The sequence below is a fragment of the Colossoma macropomum genome, unplaced genomic scaffold, assembly GCF_904425465.1.
Source record: "Colossoma macropomum unplaced genomic scaffold, Colossoma_macropomum, whole genome shotgun sequence".
Lineage (NCBI taxonomy): Eukaryota > Metazoa > Chordata > Actinopteri > Characiformes > Serrasalmidae > Colossoma > Colossoma macropomum.
Window position 1 is genome coordinate 25,453,878 of NW_023494795.1, and position 21,689 is coordinate 25,475,566.

Consider the following 21,689-nt stretch of genomic DNA (forward strand, 5'->3'; position numbering starts at 1 on the left):
GTAACACAGCATGTGTGTGTGTGGCAGCTCAGCATTACACACTTAGGCAGACCGCCAGCAGCACCCTTCCCCCATCCCTCCTCAGGGGGGCTCTGCACAGCCACAGGATATCTCTCTTTCTCTGTACAGGGTCACTGTATGCGCTGTATGGTAAAGAGCTAGTTATTCGGTTATTGATGTCATCGTGTCCAAGCTTGTTGTCTGATTAGCAGAGGAGCTGCTAACAATCACAAATGTGAAATAATTAGAACTGAACTATCCGTATCCAAGCACAGTGCCATTTAGCAAAACAGCTAAGCATATGCTAGTTTTATACATTAAAAGAACATGACCAAAAAAAAAAAGTAAGGTCTCTGACTTTTTCACAGCACAGAGTAATTTATTTATGCAAATGATGCACAAATTTGACTAAAGTAAATTTACTATTGTTGCAGCATTCTATAGTGAATTTTCAAGAATTGCTGCAGTGGCCCCAAAAAGTATTTGGACATGTCATACTTAAAAATGTGGTATGTTCATTGTGTTAGGAAACAAGATGTTAAACAAAGTAGGCAGGTTGTTATTGTTTGAGCACTGTTTTAGCAGATTTCTTCAGTTTTGCATCCAAATTGTCTTTCTACACCTGTACAAGAAAGACAGCTTTGAGGTTTCCACCTCTACGCTTTACAGAGCTCTTAGAGCAGTCTGGCAGTATGGCATCGAATCCAGGCTTTCTCCACACAAAGAGTCCACCATCAGTTTGATGTTGTGCTAAAAGAGTTTTTCCCTGAAACAAACTTCATTTGTTAAAGTTTTTATGAGAGTAACCAGTAACCATAAAGGATGTTACTAAGGATTACCTGTGGTTAATGGTTTGTACCAGTGTATATTATAGCAGCGATTTATTGGCCTAAATGCCAGTGTAATGGATGGTTGAGCAAGTCACAGTAACATGTGAATAACATTGACAATAAAGATGTTTGTTGTGGGTTCTGAGTCATAGTGATTAATGATAGTGAGAGTAATCCCCTTGTTATAACAAACACTAATGTTCCAGTGCACTTAAATGACCGTGTTATAAATATTAATTTGTTCTGTTTTGAGGGAGATGATAAAGATGGCCTTGTCCTGTTGTGTGCCTCAAACACCTCTTACCCAAGCGCTGCGCCAAGGCTGTTGATAAGAGGAACAGGACACAGTTCCAAGAGTTCAAAATCACAGATATTTATGACTCTGCTAATCAGCCAGGTCTCGGGGCATGCGCATAAATAGTGATCTGTTCTGAATGGATCTCAGCAGAAAAATCAGCCAGGAGCTTCTACTCACCAGGTAACAGTGCCCTCCGCCTAATCTATTCTACTTTCTATAAACGGTTAAAATTGCCTTATTATTCATTTCATTCATCAATACATTTCATGATCTATTATCAGAAGTGGTGAATGTACTGAAAGCAGAGAAACTATTTAGAAATGACTGTAATAAAACTGCAAACCACTTTGAATCTTTATTCTTATGAAAATGTAATTTTCAATAGATCAACCTTTACTTAAACTCGGACTACACTAAGGGAGACCCTCATTCACAATGTAGCCGAGCCAATACAGGAAACAGGGACTGAATATTTGGGTTGCAACAGCATATCAAATGCTAAGAAAAGTAAAAATAATCATAATATTGAATTTAATAGTAAAAAAAAATCAATAGACCATTAAAATGGCAACAATATAGTAACTTAATCAAATAAGGATAAAATAAAGAAAAAAAACACAATTAATGAAATAAATAAAAGAATAGAAGATGTAAAAGAATAACTTGTCAATAATAAAGTAAATAAAAAGTAAAGCGGTTGCAGGCTGAGTGGAGGTGGTTAGACTAAAAGTTTAAAATGTGCTTGCGGCACCAGTGAGTGAAGCTTTAGAGTTTCCTATATTGAATTCCAGCTCACTGGTGCTAGTTCAGTAAAAGCTCTCAGCACCTGAAGGATCATCCAGTCAGTGGAACAAGTGTGATAAATGCATTATTTACACTGAACATCTTTGTGTGCATGAAGGGACATGGCCAGTAAGCGCTATATAGATAAAATTGTATCTAATTCTTATGATTCAAATGAAATGTTGAACCCATTAAAGGCATTTTTGCCTGCTAATCTCTACCTGCCATATCTGCAGCATGCGGTTGATTAACACGGACACATTTTGCTGCACTTAGTAAAGAACAGAAAACCCCATTTAGAACACACTTATAATGGAAGCCAATGAGCAGGTGCTGAAGCAAGTGCACTTTGGCTTCTATTATAAGCGTGTATCAGGTTTTCTATTCATTACTTAGTACAGAGAAATTACCGTCTGAGATAATCAACTGTAAACTGCAGACGTGGCAGATTAGTTTTCAGGAATGCTGGAAAATTCCTTTCAACTGTATAATCATTATTTAGTTATTCATTCTAACTACTATGAAACTAAAATGTCGTTTATATAGTTTTAACTATGTTATAACCACAGCAACCTCAGAGCAACCTATGTTATAACCTGGAAACCTCAGAGACCCTCCTTCATTTATTTTATTTCCGGTCAAAATGGCCATCAAGTGAAAGCTATTCATTTTTCAGTGACAGGAAAAAAATGAAAGATATTTAGCAGAAAATGACACAGATGCATCAACAACTAAACATAATATCCTTTTTTATAGTATTCAGTGTGTTTACTGTTGGTCTTCCATTCTTTTCAGGAGACCTGATTTCAGTTTTTCAAAGAAATCTATTTTTACCCATCTTTAAAGTTCCGTCATAACATTGCATTTTCTTCTCACAATCCAGGTATGAATTTTGAAAACGCCTGGTTTTTCATTCATTTTCCTTTGATGTTCCTCTTCATTATGCAAGTGGATTATCTTACATCTAATCTCTTTAGTAATATCTCTTGATAAATGAATAAATTGTACCAGTAAATGGCCATTTTGACAGGAAATTAGATTAATAAAGGGTAGTCTCTTTTGCCCAGTACTGTATGTAACTGAGAAATTGAAGTGTGTCCACATACGGACACTTAGATGTTAAGGGGTTAATGCTAACAACTGATACACCAGTAATGTTGGGATTGAGCACACCCTGACCCATTGCATAGATAACTGCATATGTTCCTAGAGATGTGCACCGTAACACAACTGCATGCTTTACAGACAGTTTACTGGCAAACAATTAGATATTTGACAGCAAGTTACTTCTTTCCAGCACTGCTAACTTGTCATATTGTCTGTTTGCATAACACGTTGGGTCAAATCAGATCAAGTAGTGACAAATATACAGATATCCTCCATGGAGATGTAATTTACATTCACAATATTCTGGGAGTTTGAGTTTTTCATTGCAATGTTACTGAATGTCTTTTAAAATGCAAAATGCAAATCCAACATTGCTCATTTGCCATGCCAGCATACGACAGTAGGTCAAGTCAGATCAAACCATGACACTCAGATAATCTACATGGAAATGTTATTCTATATGAAATGTTATTTAGCACAGCCTGCTGTTCTGAAACTTGCTGCGCACTGTGTTGTGTAGGATGTGGTTACTGAGAGATGCAAGATTTGATTTGGCACACCAGAGAACCTGATGTGCTGTAAAGGCTGACAGCAGATCTGGCCCAGATTTTTCTAAAAGTAAACACAAAATAAACATAACATTACCTTATTCCTTTGTGTAAACTGATTTCTAAATGTACAGGTTGCAATCATATAGATATCAGCTATGGGACAAGGAGCAAGAAGGGGAGAAGACTGGTGTTGAAGTAATAGTCCAGTATTTTTCAACGCTGGTCAATTACCACTGTATGGTCAATTACTACCAACAATCATTTCAAAAGAAAAGAATAGAAAACCCACTGACTCAGAACACACATACAGTGGAGGTCAATGGGAAGTTACTTGAACACGTTCCCTTTCATTTCTGTTATAAATGTGTTTAACTCCAGGCTTATTATAAACTAAGGCTTATTATTCTGTAACTACAGGGACTTCAATGCAAACTGGCTATTCTTAGGTTACGGAAGTGTGTAATAAAACTATGGGCCCACCGGTGGGCTCTGGCCATTTAAGGTGTATTAGTTTTTTGTTATTTTCTAATTGTAAGGATATGACTGCCCATAGCATTTAGTCAAGTGCTCCATATGCAGCAGATAGGGATTAGGTTAAAAACATCAGACTATTCTTTTAACATGGTTCAGTATCTACACTACTGAATCCAAACTAGCCAGCTTTAAGTCACAAACTGCAGCTCAGAGTCAGATGATGGGCACAGTTGGCAAAAATCTGTACAACCACAACCCCACGTGACAGAAGAACTTGCTAAGCTCGCCTTAAAAAACAAAGGAGATGAAAAGAGAGAGAGACACTGTCTTACTCAGACAGTTCATGCCTCACAGGTAGGTTTACTGCTTGACTTACACTTTTTTTTCCTCGCAGCGAGCTGACTGGTGATGTGCTGTTAATTATTGCACAGTTGGTGATGATTATGATCACGCTGCAGTGTGCAATTAGATGGTAATTGTGTCTCACTTCTTTGCTCTGTCAAGAGTACTGTGTTAGATGCTGTTGAAGAAAAATTTGGTGATGAAAATGAAATCTTTGAAATATGGAAAACATGGCACTGGTGGTAAATCATATTAATGATCTGCTTTGTTCAAAGCTGAGAAAATCTTTAATGAATTCTAACACATTAGGCATCAAAATTCTGGGGACACCTTGTCTGATGAGATCTTTCAGGGAATTCAAGGGTGTCCAAAGAGTTTAATGCCTCTAAAAGCTCCCTCACAGAAAGTTGTTTGATGAAATGGTTATAAATATGCTGCAAATTGCCTGTTTCGTTATTTTATGATAGTTTAGAGAGATTTGGACCTAAAATGTATCTGCTATTCATGGCAAAGAGGTACACTGAGAGTATTGCAAGGCAAAATAGTAACTTTATTTTTCAGATTTACCACTATTTCACCAAACATTACTTATTGTCTCTGTCCCAAAAAAAAAACTTGTATCTCAAATTTTGTTGAGTTATATCATACATTCAATTTTGTGTGAAAATTTAATGATGAACTGACCAATCAAAATGCTTCAGAATCACTTGTAATGAAACCTCTTTGAACTGACTTCTTGGACATTTTTGCCTTCTCCTGTAAAGTAACTATTTTGGAGATACATGTTTTTCTTTGGAAGGTGACAACATAAAAGCTCAGAAGATGTGTGTAGGTTCACTGGTCATTTTGGATAGTTAATACAATGCCAGTACTGTAGTTGTAGACATTGCAACCACTTCTTTTTTTGAAAAATCAATGAAATTACCCTTTAAGCAAGAAAAAACTACACTCGTAAAAAAAAATAGTCCTTCAAAGGTTCTTTAGTAAAGAAAATGATTCTATATAGAACCATGAACACTCAAATGCAAATGGTTCGTGTGCTCATAGTTCTATATAGAACCACTGTCTTTACTAAAGAACCCTTGAAGAACCAACTTCTTTAAGAGTGTAGCAGCCTACTTTTGTCAGTTGTTCCTTCATTTTTTTTGCAAAAATTGCAAGATCTAAACAGGTTTCTATTTAAATTCTTACGAATGACAAAGAAAACATGGTAATTTATTTAAAACATTTTAAAAAGCGAGTCAACTATAAACATTTAAAGGGTAGAATAAATGTCAATTATTCCTTGTAATAAGTAAAAACTAAACATTAGAAACATTCTGGATATGTTGTCACTAATCCCATCTCTATGACTGTCTTTCCTCTCTCTTTGCTTTACAGTGTAGAGAACCAGCCAGAACAGACGTATAATGGAGGTCAACTTTAACCAAAGCACCTTTACCTTCATAAACGCCTCTGCAGCTTCCTCAGATGTGTCTGAAATCATGGATAAGGCCATTAGCTTGGCCACTGTAGTCGTCCTCTTCATCACCATGGTTTCCCTGGGCTGCACTATGGAGATCTCTAAGATAAAGGCCCATATCTGTAAACCCAAAGGAGTGGCCATCGCTGTGGTGGCTCAGTATGGCATTATGCCCCTCACAGCCTTCTCTCTGGCCAAGCTGCTTCAGCTGGGCCCCATGGAGGCTGTGGCAGTGCTGGTGTGTGGCTGTTGTCCGGGGGGAAACCTCTCCAACATCCTGGCCCTTGCACTCAAGGGAGACATGAACCTCAGGTACTGGGCGACAGAGATGTAGAAAAAAGTGGTGTGGTCAGATGAGTCATCCTTTACTGTATTCTCCACAATTGAATGTGCAGTGCACACCAAGAGAACGGTGCAGCCCTGAATGCTTGACCCCAGAAGTGAAGGGGTCCAGTGATTCTGTTGTATTTTATTAACATGGTTTGGTTCCATCAGTCCCTTAGCGGGAAGGAACGTTATTCAGACTGATCATCTTTATCTTATGATGGACCATTTCTGTCCTAATGCAGGTGGCCTCTTCTAGGATGACAGTGTCCTCATCCACAGGGCGTGATGAGTGTGAAAATCATGTAAATCATGTATGTGCTATGGCCTTCACAGTCACAGTCAGCTGTAGGAACAAAACTTTGTATCTCCATCATAGTAATCTGTAAACACCAGCTGCCCTTTGCATTGTGTGAAATGTTCACAATGAATGAACCAATAGAAACAGTCAAAAATCAACTTTTTGTGTTTATTTACATTTTAAATTAAGAATGTTCTTTCCTTCTTCTGTAAAATTACCATTTTGAAGATAACAATATACAAGATATTCTGACAGCAATGAAATGTATATATAATAATAATATCTTAATTTATAGAGCACTTTAAATACCACTGGCAGCTCAAAGTGCTTTACAGACAGGTTGTGAAGCTTAACATTAATAGAAGAAACTTTAAGTATTAATTTAAAATCATATAAGGTAGTGACACAGATCAAATTCAAAAAGATAAACACCAAGATGTGAAGTTTTAATTAAACACTAAATTAAAGAGATATGTTTTTAGATGCTTCTTAAAAGTGAGCACTAAACTTGACTGTCTAATAAAAAGTGAAAGTGACTTCCACAGTTTAGAAGCATAATAACTGAACAAGGCCTCTCTATGTTTTCTGTATTTTACTGAAGGTATTTGCAGAAGGCCAGTATCTGCAGATCTAAGATCACGTGTTGGAACATAAACAGAGACTTTCTGTGATGTAAATGGGTGCTAGATCACTTAAAAACTAGTAGCAGATTCAGCCAGTGCAGTACGAAGAGCATTACAGTGATCAACTCTGCTTGTAACAAATGCATTAACAAGTTTATTGCGTGATTCTGAGCTCAGAATCTTAGTTTTCACCCAGGTTTTTTTTTTTACTTCAGGTTTGGTATACAACGTTAAAACATTGAGCTTCTCATAAAACATTTTCTCTGAGTTTTAGTACTAGAGATCAGTATTTCAGTTTTTCCATAATTAGTTGTAGAAAATTTTGTGACATCCACTGAGTAATATCTGACACAGCTGGTAGGCCTCTGTGCATGTGTGTTTGCATTCATGTATAGACACACAAACAGGACCTGCCTTGGAGTCAGAACACGCCATAGAAAACACAGCACAACTGTGTAAACAGCTAACTGACTTCTGAGTTGTGCCAGAAATATGTAGATTACAATTTACAATTGACTGTAAAAGGGTTGGCAGCCTATTATGTACAAGAGAAGGTGCCTAATAAAGTGGCCAATGTGTGTATATTAGATGTTAATCAGATATGATTATCTGTCTTTAAACGTATAATCATGTAACTGTTCAGTGTGAACTATTAGACACACAATGTAAGTTGAATGACCTTTTGTCTGCTGATAATTGATAATGAACCTGATAATAATAAGAAGCTGATGTAATTATCATATCACAAATATTACCTCTCACACTTTTAACCGTCTGGTCATTCACCCCTTCAATAGATATCAGAAGATTTTAAAAAGAACAGGTGTGTCTTTAGGATAATGGACATGACTGTCCCTGAAATGTACATCGCTTACCACAAAGTCTTGCTCAACATGTGTCCTAAAATCATTTATGAGACTTATATGATAAGCCAGTGTACACAGAGTGAGTTAAAAAACAATGACTCATAAAATAGTGTGGATACTTTAAGTGTTAGGATCACGTCACATGATATGATGAATTTTAAGAAAAGTATTTGTGACTATGTTCAAAGCAAAAGATCTATATGCCTTAACTGATCAAAAATGTTTCAAGCTGAAATGTCCTCTATAGCATAATATTACTAGTGCAGTAACACTTTAGTTGGAGTGGTCCTTTATAGATGATTAATAAACTCTTAACAGATATTCAGTAACACATCAAACACATATCAGTGAAGTAGCAGTAGTGAAGCATCTGAATGCAGTGAAGCAAATATCTTGTAGATGTTCTGTTGATACATTACTTACATTAAGTGGATGTATTGTTAATATGTTTCTTCCATTACACAGAACCTAACCTTACCCAACCTTACCCAAAACCTAACAATAACCCTCATAATTTTTTAACATGTAATTGAGAGTCCGTTGAGTGTTTGTTTCATATAAAAAAAACACTCAAAATAAAGTGTCACCATTACATTTTGTCGATTTTGTAAGTAAAAATAAGTTAATATTGACAATATTGAAAATAAACAGAACATAAAATGTGGTATGTGCACAAACCTTTTACATTTTCCTCCCAGTGCCTTAAATTCAGCAAATAAACTTTAATTGTGCTTTAATGTGCAGAAGTGTGTTCCCTGAAGAGGGAGTGTTAACCCCTTAAATGGCCAGGGCCCATCGGCAGGCCTAAAGGTTTACTACACACTTCTATAACCTAAGAATAGCTCAGCCAGTTTGCACTGAAGTCACTGTAGTTGTAACTGAATAATAAGCCTTAGTGGGGTTAATCATTTTGTTTGACCAGGGGTGTCCAAACTTTTGCATAAGACTTGATATGCTGTAGCTCTACATAATGCGCTGACCAATTTGATAATCACACTTATGCTATCAGTAGGAAGCACTGACTTTGGCACTGACCTCACAACATAAACTGCTACTCTTGTGTGCTATAATTATATGACGCTGCAGGCGTTCACATGAAGTGAGAAGCCTATTAAAGCAATGCTGTTCCATCTTATATGGGACAATTTTCTTCACAGCTCAAATCAGTGTGACTCTGTTGCATCACATTTGTTTGTGATCTCTTTCTGTCTCAGTATTGTGATGACCACCTGCTCTACTGTGTTGGCGCTCGGCATGATGCCCCTACTCCTCTACCTTTACTGCCGGGGCTTCTCCGGTCTGGAGGCCGCTGTGCCCTACACCGGCATCACCATCAGCTTGGTCATGACCCTGCTGCCCTGCGCCATCGGCATCTTCATCAACTACAAAGCACCGCAGCACGCCAAAATCATCACCAAGGTGGGCAACACGACTGTATGGCTTATGACAAACAAAAACAGATTACTGGAGTTTGCATGGACTTGCGTGGTACTGATACGTATCGCCACTGTCCTAATAAAACTGTCTGTTTTTGTCTTTTTTATGTTTAACTATATTGTCTCTGACAGATAAATACATAAATAAATAGATTAGCTTTCCATATGAAGCAGGGAAAAATTGATGGACCACACAATAAAGTCTGAAAACTGAAGGGTGATGAGTTCAGTTTAGTCAGTCTGTTTTCTGTCATCTCAGGTTGGGATGGGTATACTGCTGTTGGCTTTTACTGCCATTGGTATTCTGGCCAGCATTACACTAGGCAGTACCATCCTCATGGTGACGTCACCTCCACTCATGATCACAGCAGCACTGATGCCACTGATCGGATACGTACTCGGATACGTTCTGTCTGTTCTCTTCAAGCTTAACGAGCCGTAAGTGAATGAAATACTGTAACATTTTAGCAGTGGTACTTCTAAATGAGGCTTTTTAAATCTCCTGTTGTATAGCTTATATTTAAAAATATTAAAGTAAATGTTTCAGTTCTGATCTAGAGATGTTACATGATACCAGGTCTGCAGGTCATTGACTGAAAAACCTTTAACATTTAAGCCCACTGGATGACACAGTGTGTACCCTTCTTTTTCTCTTTTATAAAAATCTGATTCTTTAATAAACAATGATATTTAGAAGTACAACTGGACCAAGTTTTTTAGATTTAGGGAAAATACATGTTGAACGTGTTTAAATCGGTCGCTGATGGTCATTACATCATGCTAAATGGTGGTTATAATCTTCAATTCATTTTTAAATACATTAGCATGTATAGCTGAGCTGTTCCGCAAGCAACCAAGTATGGTCTTGTTTAACGGATGCTTCATCAAATTGTTCAAACACTGTAGCTCTGAGTCAAGCAGTCTCTAACACTCTTTAACAGCTCTGCTGAAGGCATGTCAGAAGGCCATTTTCAGACAGATGTGTGATATTTTCACAATATAATACTCAATAACAACATGCCAATATCCACTTTCAGAGCTTGCTAATCTTTCTTGTTTTAACTTTAAGTTCTAGGAGGACTGTTGCCATGGAAACAGGTTGCCAGAACCTCCAACTGTGTTCCACCATCCTAAAGGTGGCTTTTCCGCCTGAGGTCATCGGGCCGTTCTACCTCTTTCCCTTCGTCTACATCGTCTTCCAAGTGTCCGAGGCGTTGGTCTTCATCATCATCTTCAGATGCCATGAGAGGCTGAAATCTTCAAAGGAAAAAGTGCTGTATCACCAGGGCCTCCAAGACCTTGAGTAAAAACCTGACACAAAGACAAATGACTCACAAATATACCAGCCAAAGACACACAGGTTGCCAAAGGCCGGTGCTATTTTTTCCTTGAAACCATGAGCCTCGTTCACCAATATTATAAAGTTTTTTCTTAAATTTGTTCTTGAGAAAAAGTTTACGCCAAATTTATGACGTTCCTAAAAGTGTTCGCACCTTTGTGCTCTTAAATGTGTTTAGATTCTGTTCTAAGCAAAGAAAAAATCATCAATAAAAAACATTGGTGAATGTCAGAATCTTTGTAAAAGCTTAAGTGGGTTTTAAGAAGAAATTTCTTTTTAAGAACGGTTGGTGAATGAGGCCCACTAATTTTAGTAAGTGGACACAGAGGCAATTTCAGCATGACCTATTTATGTAGAGCCCATTTCACTTATTTCTCTCCACCTCGTTTGTGCTGGACTGATAGATCTTAATCAGTCATACTCATTAGAATATTAGGCACGCCCAGACAGATCTCAGATAGCTCTGACTAGTGTTTTTAAGCCACATTTTATTATACTTGTATCTTGTTCTTTTTTTTATTCAAACTTTGCTGGATGCTTAATATAACACTCAATTTTAGTATCATACAAACATTTCATCCCGAATTCCTGGAACTATTAAGGAATAGTTCAACATTTTTCTTTATCTGTAGCACAAACAGCAATTTTCTTGTAAAAGAACAGAAAAGCTTGTGGTAACACTTAATTTGGAGCTCCTTTGTAGATGATTAATAAACTCTTAGCAGAGTATCAGTAACACTTCAACATATCAGTGAAGTAATAGTAGTGAAGCATCTGAATACACTGAAGTAAATATCTTGTAGATGTTCTGTTGATACATTACTTACATTAAGTATATGCATTGTTAGTGTGTTACTTCCATTATGCAGAACCTAACCGTACCCAAAACCCATATCCTGGCCCTGGCCTTAACCTCAACCCAGAACCTAATCCTAACCCTAGCCTTAACCTCAACCCAGAACCTAATCCTAATCCTCATATGTTTTTGACATTACTGAGTCAAAACTAATATAAAAGCACCTGTTCATTAGCTTCTACTGTAAATGTGTTTTGAGTCAATGTTTTTTTCTGTTGTTTCCTAAACACATTAAAAGGTTTAGAAATTATTGTCGGTGGTATTTGATGCCACAAATGCAACAGATAGAGATTAGGTTGAAATATGCTGGAGCATTCCTTCGTCTTCAAAGGCCAAAAGCTTGACAATCTGGTGTGACAAGATTCTTGGTGTGGAAATGAGGATTGAGGAAATGGACTGACGTAGGTCTACGTCAAAACTGGCGTAAACATTGGCCTGCTGACATCTGCATTTAAACTAGTTGGCTTTTGTAGATCCACATTGTATGGTCAACAGTATTCCTCAAATAGACCCACATGATTCATAGTGTACTATTACTGATTAATAAAATATGGGTTGAAACTCTAAGTGTAAACTTCTATAGTCAATATATAGTGATGTCATTTAAAGCCAAAATAATACCCGTCATTCCACCAACAGTGAAGACAACACAATGACCAACAAGTCACAAGACTATCTGCTGTTTAAAGGGTGAATTCTGGCCTACAACTAACATTTAATATGTTGTCATGTTGCGCTGTATTCTGCATCCCTCAGAATCATTAGTTTAGCAGAATTCATGTTTTTTTTTTTCCCTTTTTTTTTCATCAGTATTCTCTCACTACAAGATTTTTCATTCTGACCTGAGAGCTCCTTTAAGGATCTTAATGATGTAAGGTCTATGATGTAAGGTCCAGCCTCATAATAGTTCAGCTTTAAATCAGTCTGTGCTGAAGAGATGACCTCATCTGAAAGTTGAAGACCAAAATGATTTTAAACATGAATTGATTTCTGTTTTCCTTTTTGAAAAGCACATTTTCTTAAGCATTACCTGGAGTACATTTTCTGTTGGTGAACTGTTCTGTAATTTTTCCATTTCATGTTGCAACTGTGACAATTCTGTACTTGAAATGATGGTAACAGCAGAACAGTATTAGAATTTTTATGTTTTATTCATGTAGTAATACATAAAATCAAATTCATGTATTCTTGTAATTCAAATGTGAAGAGGCATGCATAAAACCCCTCTATGCCAATGCCTGTCTTGATGCTAAAATAAAAACACAGCATTACAGCTTCAACATAACTGTTAGAAACATCTTTTAAAATTGTACTACTTTATGTTAAACATGGTCCTCCTGCAATGAAGTGGATAGTAAAATTTTGTTTATTAACAAAAAAACAAACTTATACACAGCCACAGTCTTCACATGAAGAACGTAAGGTTTCACAATAGTATTAAGGTCGTTTCCATTACTTTTACACAATGACCAGAAAACACAAATTAATATAAAACAGTACTTACCTATCAATATTTCTAGAAATATCACTGCTCTCATTCTGGTGAAAATGTGACATCACTCAAAAGCACATGAAAGCAAAGCAAACGTTTACTGTGAAAAGTAGAAAACCAGAGCTCTGACACAAATCTACCTCTGAAGAGTGAGTGAAGGAATAGCAGGCTTCAGGCTGGAGGTCACGGCTGCTATCTGTGGCTGTAAAGATAAAAACTGTTCCACCGCTCAGAGGAACTATAATGCCAGTTTGACACAGACGCAAAACAGGCACGAGAGAGTGACTGACAGCGACTGACCAAAGAGTAAAGCTTCAGCTGGATGGACAGAGTTGCTTTAGCGGCGGCTGTCAGTAGAGGGAGATCGCGAGGCTGTGGCCCGCTGAGCTGGTGGTGACCCAGAGTCTGTACGCGCCCGCTTCGTCTCTTTGGCTCTCTGGACGGGGGAGGGAGAGGGTGATGAGGAGCGGCTGCGGGAGCGTTTGTGGGTTTTGGGGCTGCGGGAAGGAGAACGGCTACGAGAACGGGAACGGGATGAGCTGTTGGAACGGGAACGACTCCTGGACCTGAGAAAAGAGCAGGAGAACATCAGAGTTAAAAGCACTGCATGTATACTTCTGCCAAGTGAGGGGGGAAAAGGGCTTAAGGTTACCTTTTATATTTTTTACACATAAAATTTGTGATGAAAGGGGAATTACACTGCTTTTTCAAAATGTTTGTGTAATTAAATGCTTAAGATAAAAACCAAATATTCAGAGTGGTTTAATGTGGGATGATGTATTCTGGAGAAACTTATTGAGTCAGAATCATTCACAGTGGTGGTGATAGCAGCCAGACGTCTTTAACGTTACACCACAAAATTACTGCATGAAATGGTTAGGAATACGCTGCCTGATGTGTGAAATTGTTTTATGATACATTTGTAATCTAAATCAAGGTGGAGAGATACATACAGGGTGCTGTGAGGCAAAAGAGTCTTCCAAAGTTTTTCAGATTTACTACTACTTTATCATCAACATTACACATAAAAAAAATCAGAAGACGTGCAGGTTCACTGGTCACACTGGACCAACAAATATTGTAAATAAAATGGCAATGAGCAAAGGTTGTCGTCACCTCCACTGTAAAATAAGAGTCAAGTCAGCTTCTCTACAATGAACCATTAGACATCTAAACACTCTAAATGACTTGGTTTACTTTTTATTTACACTGAATTCTGGAGAAATTATTTTAAAAATCTGTGGGATTCCTCTTACCAAAAAGAGACATAATTCATTTTTACATGCCCCTTTTCTCTCTCTTTATTCTTTAACATTAAACAAACTTGTTTTAGTTACTGTGCAAGGACATTTGTTCTGATTGACTGCCCTGTATTTCTCCTCATTCAAAAAAGTATGACCTGAAATGCTGAAATACTGAGTTTAAATGAAATCCTCAGTGGTAGGAGGATTTCATTCAAACAAACTTCAGCCACTCAGTTTTGGCTGTGTGGATCCGTTTGCTTCCTGACAGCCAGAAACAGTACAACGTTAAGAATTTGTCCTATATCTTCCACTCCTATAACTCTGCTAAACAGGCCTCTCACAATTATTACATAATGACCTGGCGGCAATTGTTTTAAATAATCGTAATTTTTTTTTATCTGATCGCAATTATTTCCCGCAGTCATATTTCACAAATCATATGGTATCACAACAGGCAGAATCTGAGCCAGATGTGTTTTCATTAGTTGATTTAAGCCAAATAAATTTAAATAAAAGGAATCACTTATTTCTCCTGACTTTTCTTTTTCTAACAAAGTTCTAACTTTAACTGTGTGCTGTAACATGTTTAGGGGGAATGTTTGTTTTGTAATACCTAGTACATCTAATGCTAATTTTAGAACGCATGCTTGCAGAGTAAGCTCTTTTCCCCTCACATTTTCACAACCTCAATTCAAAAATGTGAGCTTTGGTTGACCATGTAATTACAGACACTTGTTGCAAACAGTACAGAGCAGTGCATCATCTCTTATTAGCTGCAAAGTAAAGAGCTACCTAAGCAAGACAGTAGTAAGCCAATATAGCTGCTTTAGACTTCATTAGTTGCATAAAAAACAGACGATTAAATAATTAACTGCAATTATTTATACAACAATTAATCGCCAGCTAAACTGTTCGTGACAGGCTCACTGTTACACACTGTCTGCAGTAACAACATTCCTTATCATTTAAAAGTGCAAGAGCAGCTGAACTGCTGTAGACTGAATAAGAGCTCATATATAATGTCTACATGGTTGTGATATCACAGTAGAGCTGGGCGATATGGCCAAAAACGTTATCACGATAAACAAAATTCATATCGTCCGATATCGATACATATCACGATAAATGTCAAATCATGATTTCTTTCACGTTTGAAGGCTGATTTCGCTCCTGGGTGGTTAATTGTGGTTTTAAACTATCACTTATGGTCGGATCATGACAAACACTCGGCAAACAGTGGAACATTTCACTAATCTGTCATGGAAGAGTGGGAGAAAGTTTCTGAGCTGTTTTTATTAGCTGGAAAAGCACAGCTGCAATTTTTGTAATAGTCATGATTTAAGAAAGAAAACAGATTATTGAGCACTGGCTACCCCGTTACAAATGCTAAACAAGTGGCCAACAACAGTGCTAAACTCTTTAGTTTCTCAACAACGTCAACTCGGTTCGGTAGGTCACTGCTGTCACTCCAACCACATCCATTTCAGAGCGTATCACAGTATTCAGACACCAGCTAGCGACGACTGGGTTTCTCTATGCTACTGTAGTAGTTTAAGGGGTGAACCGCAGTATATCTGACATTCGCTGTGTAAAAGCATTATCTGCAGTATGAATCTCTCACACCAGTCACAGAGTCCTCCTTTTAGGTATGTTTAAACTGAAAGCGGTGTCTTGTTTGATCTACCGTATCATCAATTCACTGTGTTTTGCCGAAGCGCTGCTTCAAGTTAGCCAGCTGCTAAAAACAGCTAGCCTGGAAAGACAGCGCTCTCCCGCTCTCCAATGCCTCACAGCTTCCCCAGTTTACTTTCAAACATGAACCCACTTCTTTCTTTCACTTTCGTTGCTCGAGAATGCACTAATACTAAAATATGACGGTTTGGCGCTGTAACACGGCGCTGCAGACGTGATTTAACACCGCTAAAGTTGTTAGGATGCACGGAAAGAGGTGAGTTCGCTGTAGGACAGTACAGTTACACCACTGACCTCGTCACTCGGTCACAGGAGAACAGATCGCCGGTCGCTCCGCTCAAACAGGGACTGTATAACTCCGCGCTTCAGCTGTTGCTAAAGTATATTTGGCGACCCCTTTTTTTTTACTCGTGGCCCCCTCCCTCTCTAATCAAGTCGAAAATTTCGGAAGTGCGCCCTCTCCTGGCGACAGCAGAGTAGTGTCGCTTTCCTTGCAGTAGAAAACGCCACCGGGGCTTTCGCTAAAACGTGGAAGTGTGAGAATGTACACCATATATTATATCGAACATTTATCAAACATGTCTTATCGCTCTATTGAGGAAAAGTTATATCGCGATACTTATCGTTATCGTTTTATCACCCAGCCCTATATCACAGGAATAATTAATCGAAATTTTTTACAAGTTAAGTTTCCGAAAGACAAGGAAAAATCAGGCTTACATTATACAGCCTCTTCAAGCAGACAAACTGATGTTTTCCCAGTCGTGACATTTTAAAAATTCCAATACAAATGCAATGAGCTATGGACGCAGTAGGTTTGGGGAAGAATGACTAGGAAATAGTGCAAAATAGAATAATGGTACCTCCCTTAACAGCTCACACCAAACAAAACAAACAGAAATTCCTCTGTTCATTCATTCCCTCAGCAAGTTATCTGACCACAGCAGTAAATGGAACGGTACATAAGCTGAGTACTGATATAGCATATGACAAAACACTGAAAAAATGGACCTGTTGGGAAATGCCAAAAAACTGAGTTCATTCTACTGTTGTGAACAGTTAAAAATAAGAAAAACTCACTTTTTCCTGGCTGCTTCAATGAGCTTGATCTTCCTTCCATTGATTTCTTTCCCAGACAGTTTCTCAAGAGCATTTTTCAGATCACTGTGGGAGGCAAACTCGACCACGCTGTGGAGCACAGATCACAAATAACAGAATTTAAAAGGACAGTTAAACTTTCTGGACACTGGCAACTCTCTCCATTACCTAGACTCTTTTGCATCTGCCTGTAATGACAGAACTACTCACAGTAGCTTATTTTTATTTTCTAAATGAAAACATCCCAAATTTAAAAAGAATTTCTGATACACATAAAGGCATGTACAATTCATTTTATTTTCTATTGCAAACACAGAAAACAACATTTTTAAAAAAAGAAATACAGAGAGAATAACATATAAACAGGTTCACCCTTCATTGAGCTTTGGCCGATGAGCATCTGCAAAAGTTACCTCCCCCGCCTGCCTCATGAAATCCTTCAGGTCCTACACAGTGAAAGAGCATTCCAGTTAGAATAGGTAGGTATCAAAACCACAGTGAAGCCATAATATACTAATGAAAACATGGCTAAGGATAATTGAATCCTAGTTCAACCACAGCAGACAGGGTCCAAGAATCTCTAAGCACAGATCTAAACCTTGTGCATGAATACAGCTTAAGAGCTAAAATACAAAAGACCTGGAAGAGTTTCCTTACATACCTTTTACACTCTAGTGTAGTGGAAGTATATTGTTAGTTAGGGCATACAACATAGATTAGAAATGGAAGCCTTTATAGTTTAGCAGTAATGGATTCATTTCATGAAAAAAAAACACTTGGCCACTTTCATTAAATGTTCAAAACCTCAGAGGAGTTTCAAAAGGATAAATCTGTTGTACAATTTCTTCCTAATGTGTGTATGTGACTCCAGAGGGAGAGAGCGAGAGAGAGATTATAGGTAGGGATGCAACTGTAACATACAAACCTGAGGTTTCCAAACTGGCCAACTGGCTATTTTGTTCCCTAGCTACTCAGTAGCTGCCAACTGACCACAGACACAACTACTGCTAAAATAAACAAACATTACTCACCGCTGCCCTCTAAAGGTGTTACGGCACCATTCAGAAGGTAGAACCTTAGTTTTCATAAGACCCTCAATAAATGTCTTTATTGCTTTCATTCATTCACATGAATGTGTCTCAATTCAACTGATGGAAATGCAAATTCTGTTTTTTGTGACAAAACATTTGATTGTAAAAACTAATAAGTGTGAAAAAAAAAAAACTGCACTCAGTTTAAACAATCGCAATCTGTTGATTATGTAATAACTGTGATAGGCCTACTGTCAACAGCATTGCTTTGACATTCTTGGACCCAGTCAGTACATAAACCAGACCAGCATAAGATCTGTGTGGAACGGCTTGTTGAAAAAGATTAAAAGAAAACAACAAAGAAAGCCCCCCATGTTGTAGGCGGTAGGGCAAAGGGATTCCCCCTGCCAATCCCGCCCCGTGTGCCCCTGCGAGGGCGCTGAGAGTGAACAGGGAGGAAGAGAGTGGACTGATACCTGGGAGTGTGGCCACTGGGTCTGTCCCAGACCAAAACCTCGCACCGCAGCTTAACTCCTGGGCCACGTGAGAGCGGGGTGGGGGAGGAAACCGACCGAAGCCTCTCAAATTACCGAACCCCCTCGATCGAATACGCCACAGACCCGCTCTGTCCCTTTCCCTTTCTGCTCTCTCTGCCCCTCTCTCTGTTTCGCTCTCTGGCTCTCTCTTTCAGCACGGCTCCGTCCCACTTCCGCCATGAAGCGGCAGCAAATGCGTCTAAGAGCGAGAGGAACGTGCCCCCCCAGCGAGTTTTCACACACCAGCAGGAATCAACTAGGAGAGGACCACACGGGCCGCCAAGAAGGGCTCAGGCTCAACCCAGAGAGAGGGACCCTGAAGGGCTTAGGGCCACCATTAGCGAGCTCTTCCATACGACACAACGATCAGGCTGGCAAATAAAGGGGTGAACAATTGGTTAAAACAGGAAAGTTACTATGGTCTAGTTCTTGATCTCTTTTTTCCATCTCTACTAGTTTCATTAATGAATAAAAGGTTTGTTAAAAGAGCTTAAAAGTTTTTAAAAATACGATTTTGGGAGGTCTGATGCAAACTCTTTGCCTGTACTGTTTTGCCTTTAATTTAAATGACTTAAATTACGTCTCAATCAAAAGAGGAGTACTACAAATTCAGCTCAATTTTACCACTCTTAAGTACATAGCCACCAACACCTGACAGACTGAAGCACTGGACACTCACCTGCCAGCTCACTCTTGATGAAAGGTTTTCTACAATCAGGCGGTTCTCAGTACGCATAGGAGGGGGATTCCTGAGAGGAACAACATATAAAAAACTCTCACAGCTGCACACAGCATAAATGCCTGTTTTTTTTTGTATGCCATATGAAAACATAGAAAAAACACTCAAAAACATAGATTTATTAACAGTTAATGCCTACCTCCGGCTATCCTGCGATCCACGGCCATAACGATCCGGGAAGCGTCCTCCACCTCCTCGACCCCTACCCCCACGCAAGCGGACGCGGGCATGTTCTATAGTAACCCTGCATATAAACAGACTACAGTGATTCCTGGGACATTACCTGATTATCTCAGGTTTCGACCTTTATCATGATGGGTTTACCCCAGGATATAATCTAAGAGAGACCCAAAAGCCAACAGAAATGAGTATAGAAACAATCTACCTCTCATTGCACAGCTCTTTTCCATTAAGCTCATACACCGCATCCTCTGCATCTCTTGGATCATCAAACTCCTACGTGTAAGAGACAGAACAAACACGTTGGGTTAACTTAGTTATACTTCAAATATTCCTTATAGTTAGTAAAACTAAATATTGTGATGCATACTGTGTATCTTGAAAATGCCTTTAAGTATCGCAATATAATTTTGCCATATCGCCCACCCCTGCATAAATATCAACAAATGGACAAAAAACATAAAAGAAAAAAGGAAATTAATAGAATATGGGTTCTTTAAACCACCCTCTTTACACCCACTGCAATGCAATGGCCAGCATCCTGACCTAACCTACATGGCCTGAACTGGCCTGGCATGAAGTGACCACTGCATTTTGTATTACAGCTACTCATGAGAGATGCAAGAATGAGCTCACCACAAATCCAAAGCCTCTTTTCAGGTCGATGTCTCGGATCCTTCCGTAGCCCTTGAAGAAGCGCTCAACATCCTTCTCTCTGGCGGAGGGGTTCAACCGGCCGATGAAAATGCGACACCCGCTCATGGTTCACGGTTTTAAGGAGGCCTATAACGTTAAACGCACAGAAAAAAAACAAAACATCTGACTACTCTGCATTATATCAGCTAACCTGGGTGGCATAACCTAGTATTATTAGCTAGTATTAACTACGCAGATATTAAACAGGCCATATGGTACACAGCTGACACTGGCCTTTTATTCGAATTTCCCGTTCCACCTTAAATGGTGCGGCAGTTACCTTCTAGCGCCATTTAAGGTGGAACGGGAAATTCGAATAAGAAAACAACTTCAACCTTGTCTATACTGTGTAGTCGTAGTCTTCGTAACTTGAGTGGCAATAAAAACCGCAACAAGAGAAACGAAAAAAGAGGAATGAATTTGTGAAAACACAAAGGCGTGTTTACGTTCATGAACCCGAGTAACTTAGCCAGCTAGCTTAGCTAACTACTAACGTTAGCAGGCCTGTTAGCCTGCAAGCCTGCAGAAGCACAAAACCGACGAGTGTACAACCGATAAAGCCGTATTAAAGGCAACACTACACAAATAAGATATTTAAACAACATAATTCCTGTTTTAGATGTCCTAAAAACTGAAAAACCTTAACTTACCTTCACTAGTCCTCTAACTCCAGCGTCTGTGCTCAGCTGCTAATCAGCGACGTTTCACAAAATGGCGTTAGTGTGTAACACAGCAGCGGAGAGACCGTCCTCTAGCGATTAGTGAGCAGCTTTCAAGGAGGAACGAAATAACGACGAGTTTATCTTATATTCACAAATATGTGTGCAAAGTAAAGGCAAAATACATTTTAACCGAAAGTAAAGCGTCCTTTATAAGAGCCCCATTTGGAAAAGACAATGACGTGTATTGTTTCATTAGAAAAATGTGTTTCAAATGCTGAGCAAAATAAATTAAATATTCTTTGGCCTTTTTTTCATGATATGAGATTAATAAGCACTCTTGACGTACGTTTATTTTCAGTATGAGACTTACTTAAAAAATATGTTTTTTTCAGGGTTCTTTAGTGGGAATGGTTCTATTTAGAACCATTTCATTTTGTATGGTGAAATAGTTCTTCAGATTGTCGTAAATGGTTCTATGTAGCAAAAAAGGGTTCTGCTATTGTTACAATGTCAAGCTTGGAACAATTTTCAAAATGGTTCTATAGAACCAAACACATTCTCCTTCAATCTGAAGAACCATAGTATTAGCATCTTTTTGTAAATGAATAATAGGCCTATAGATTACAATAAGACAGAACTACAGGAAAACTACAGGAATTAGAAATGTTCTAAGAAATATTATACAGCACTACAGAAAAATGTTTCTTATAGCATCACTACACATTTT

The 21,689-nt window shown here is 38.4% G+C and overlaps 2 protein-coding genes across 3 annotated transcripts; one reads left to right on the top strand and one right to left on the bottom strand.

The window, feature by feature from the left end:
• Positions 1–1,210: 1,210 nt before the first annotated feature.
• On the top strand, positions 1,211–10,704 carry slc10a1 (solute carrier family 10 member 1). 2 transcript variants are annotated; one of them, XM_036581995.1, is made up of 6 exons: positions 1,268–1,308; positions 2,707–2,794; positions 5,766–6,159; positions 9,176–9,380; positions 9,657–9,835; positions 10,467–10,704. In XM_036581995.1, exons 3-6 carry the CDS (start codon positions 5,795–5,797, stop codon positions 10,702–10,704), a joined length of 987 nt encoding a protein of 328 aa, XP_036437888.1. In that variant the 5' UTR covers positions 1,268–1,308; positions 2,707–2,794; positions 5,766–5,794. The 2 variants fall into 2 exon arrangements, with proteins under 2 accessions (XP_036437887.1, XP_036437888.1); XM_036581994.1 differs by lacking the exon at positions 2,707–2,794 and having other exon boundaries at positions 1,211–1,308.
• Positions 10,705–12,373: 1,669 nt separating this feature from the next.
• srsf5b (serine and arginine rich splicing factor 5b) lies at positions 12,374–21,086 on the bottom strand. Its single transcript, XM_036581997.1, has 8 exons — positions 20,951–21,086; positions 20,241–20,387; positions 19,810–19,880; positions 19,564–19,668; positions 19,365–19,434; positions 17,491–17,564; positions 17,101–17,208; positions 12,374–13,650 (listed from the first exon to the last, which is right to left on the bottom strand). Exons 2-8 carry the CDS (start codon positions 20,364–20,366, stop codon positions 13,422–13,424), a joined length of 783 nt encoding a protein of 260 aa, XP_036437890.1. The 5' UTR covers positions 20,367–20,387; positions 20,951–21,086; the 3' UTR covers positions 12,374–13,421.
• Positions 21,087–21,689: the final 603 nt, after the last annotated feature.

Bases quoted from the DNA above. Each gene is read 5' to 3' on its own strand.
- srsf5b (XM_036581997.1), bottom strand. From the start codon at position 20,366: ATGAGCGGGTGTCGCATTTTCATCGGCCGGTTGAACCCCTCCGCCAGA. The intron at 17,565-19,364 runs GTGAGTGTCCAG...TTCACTGTGTAG, and splicing joins CATCAAGAGTGAGCTGGCAG to GACCTGAAGGATTTCATGAG. The intron at 13,651-17,100 runs GTGAGTTTTTCT...CTCTTTTCTCAG, and splicing joins ATTGAAGCAGCCAGGAAAAA to GTCCAGGAGTCGTTCCCGTT.
- slc10a1 (XM_036581994.1), top strand. From the start codon at position 5,795: ATGGAGGTCAACTTTAACCAAAGCACCTTTACCTTCATAAACGCCTCT. The intron at 9,381-9,656 runs GTGGGCAACACG...CTGTCATCTCAG, and splicing joins ACGCCAAAATCATCACCAAG to GTTGGGATGGGTATACTGCT. The intron at 9,836-10,466 runs GTAAGTGAATGA...TTTAACTTTAAG, and splicing joins CTCTTCAAGCTTAACGAGCC to TTCTAGGAGGACTGTTGCCA.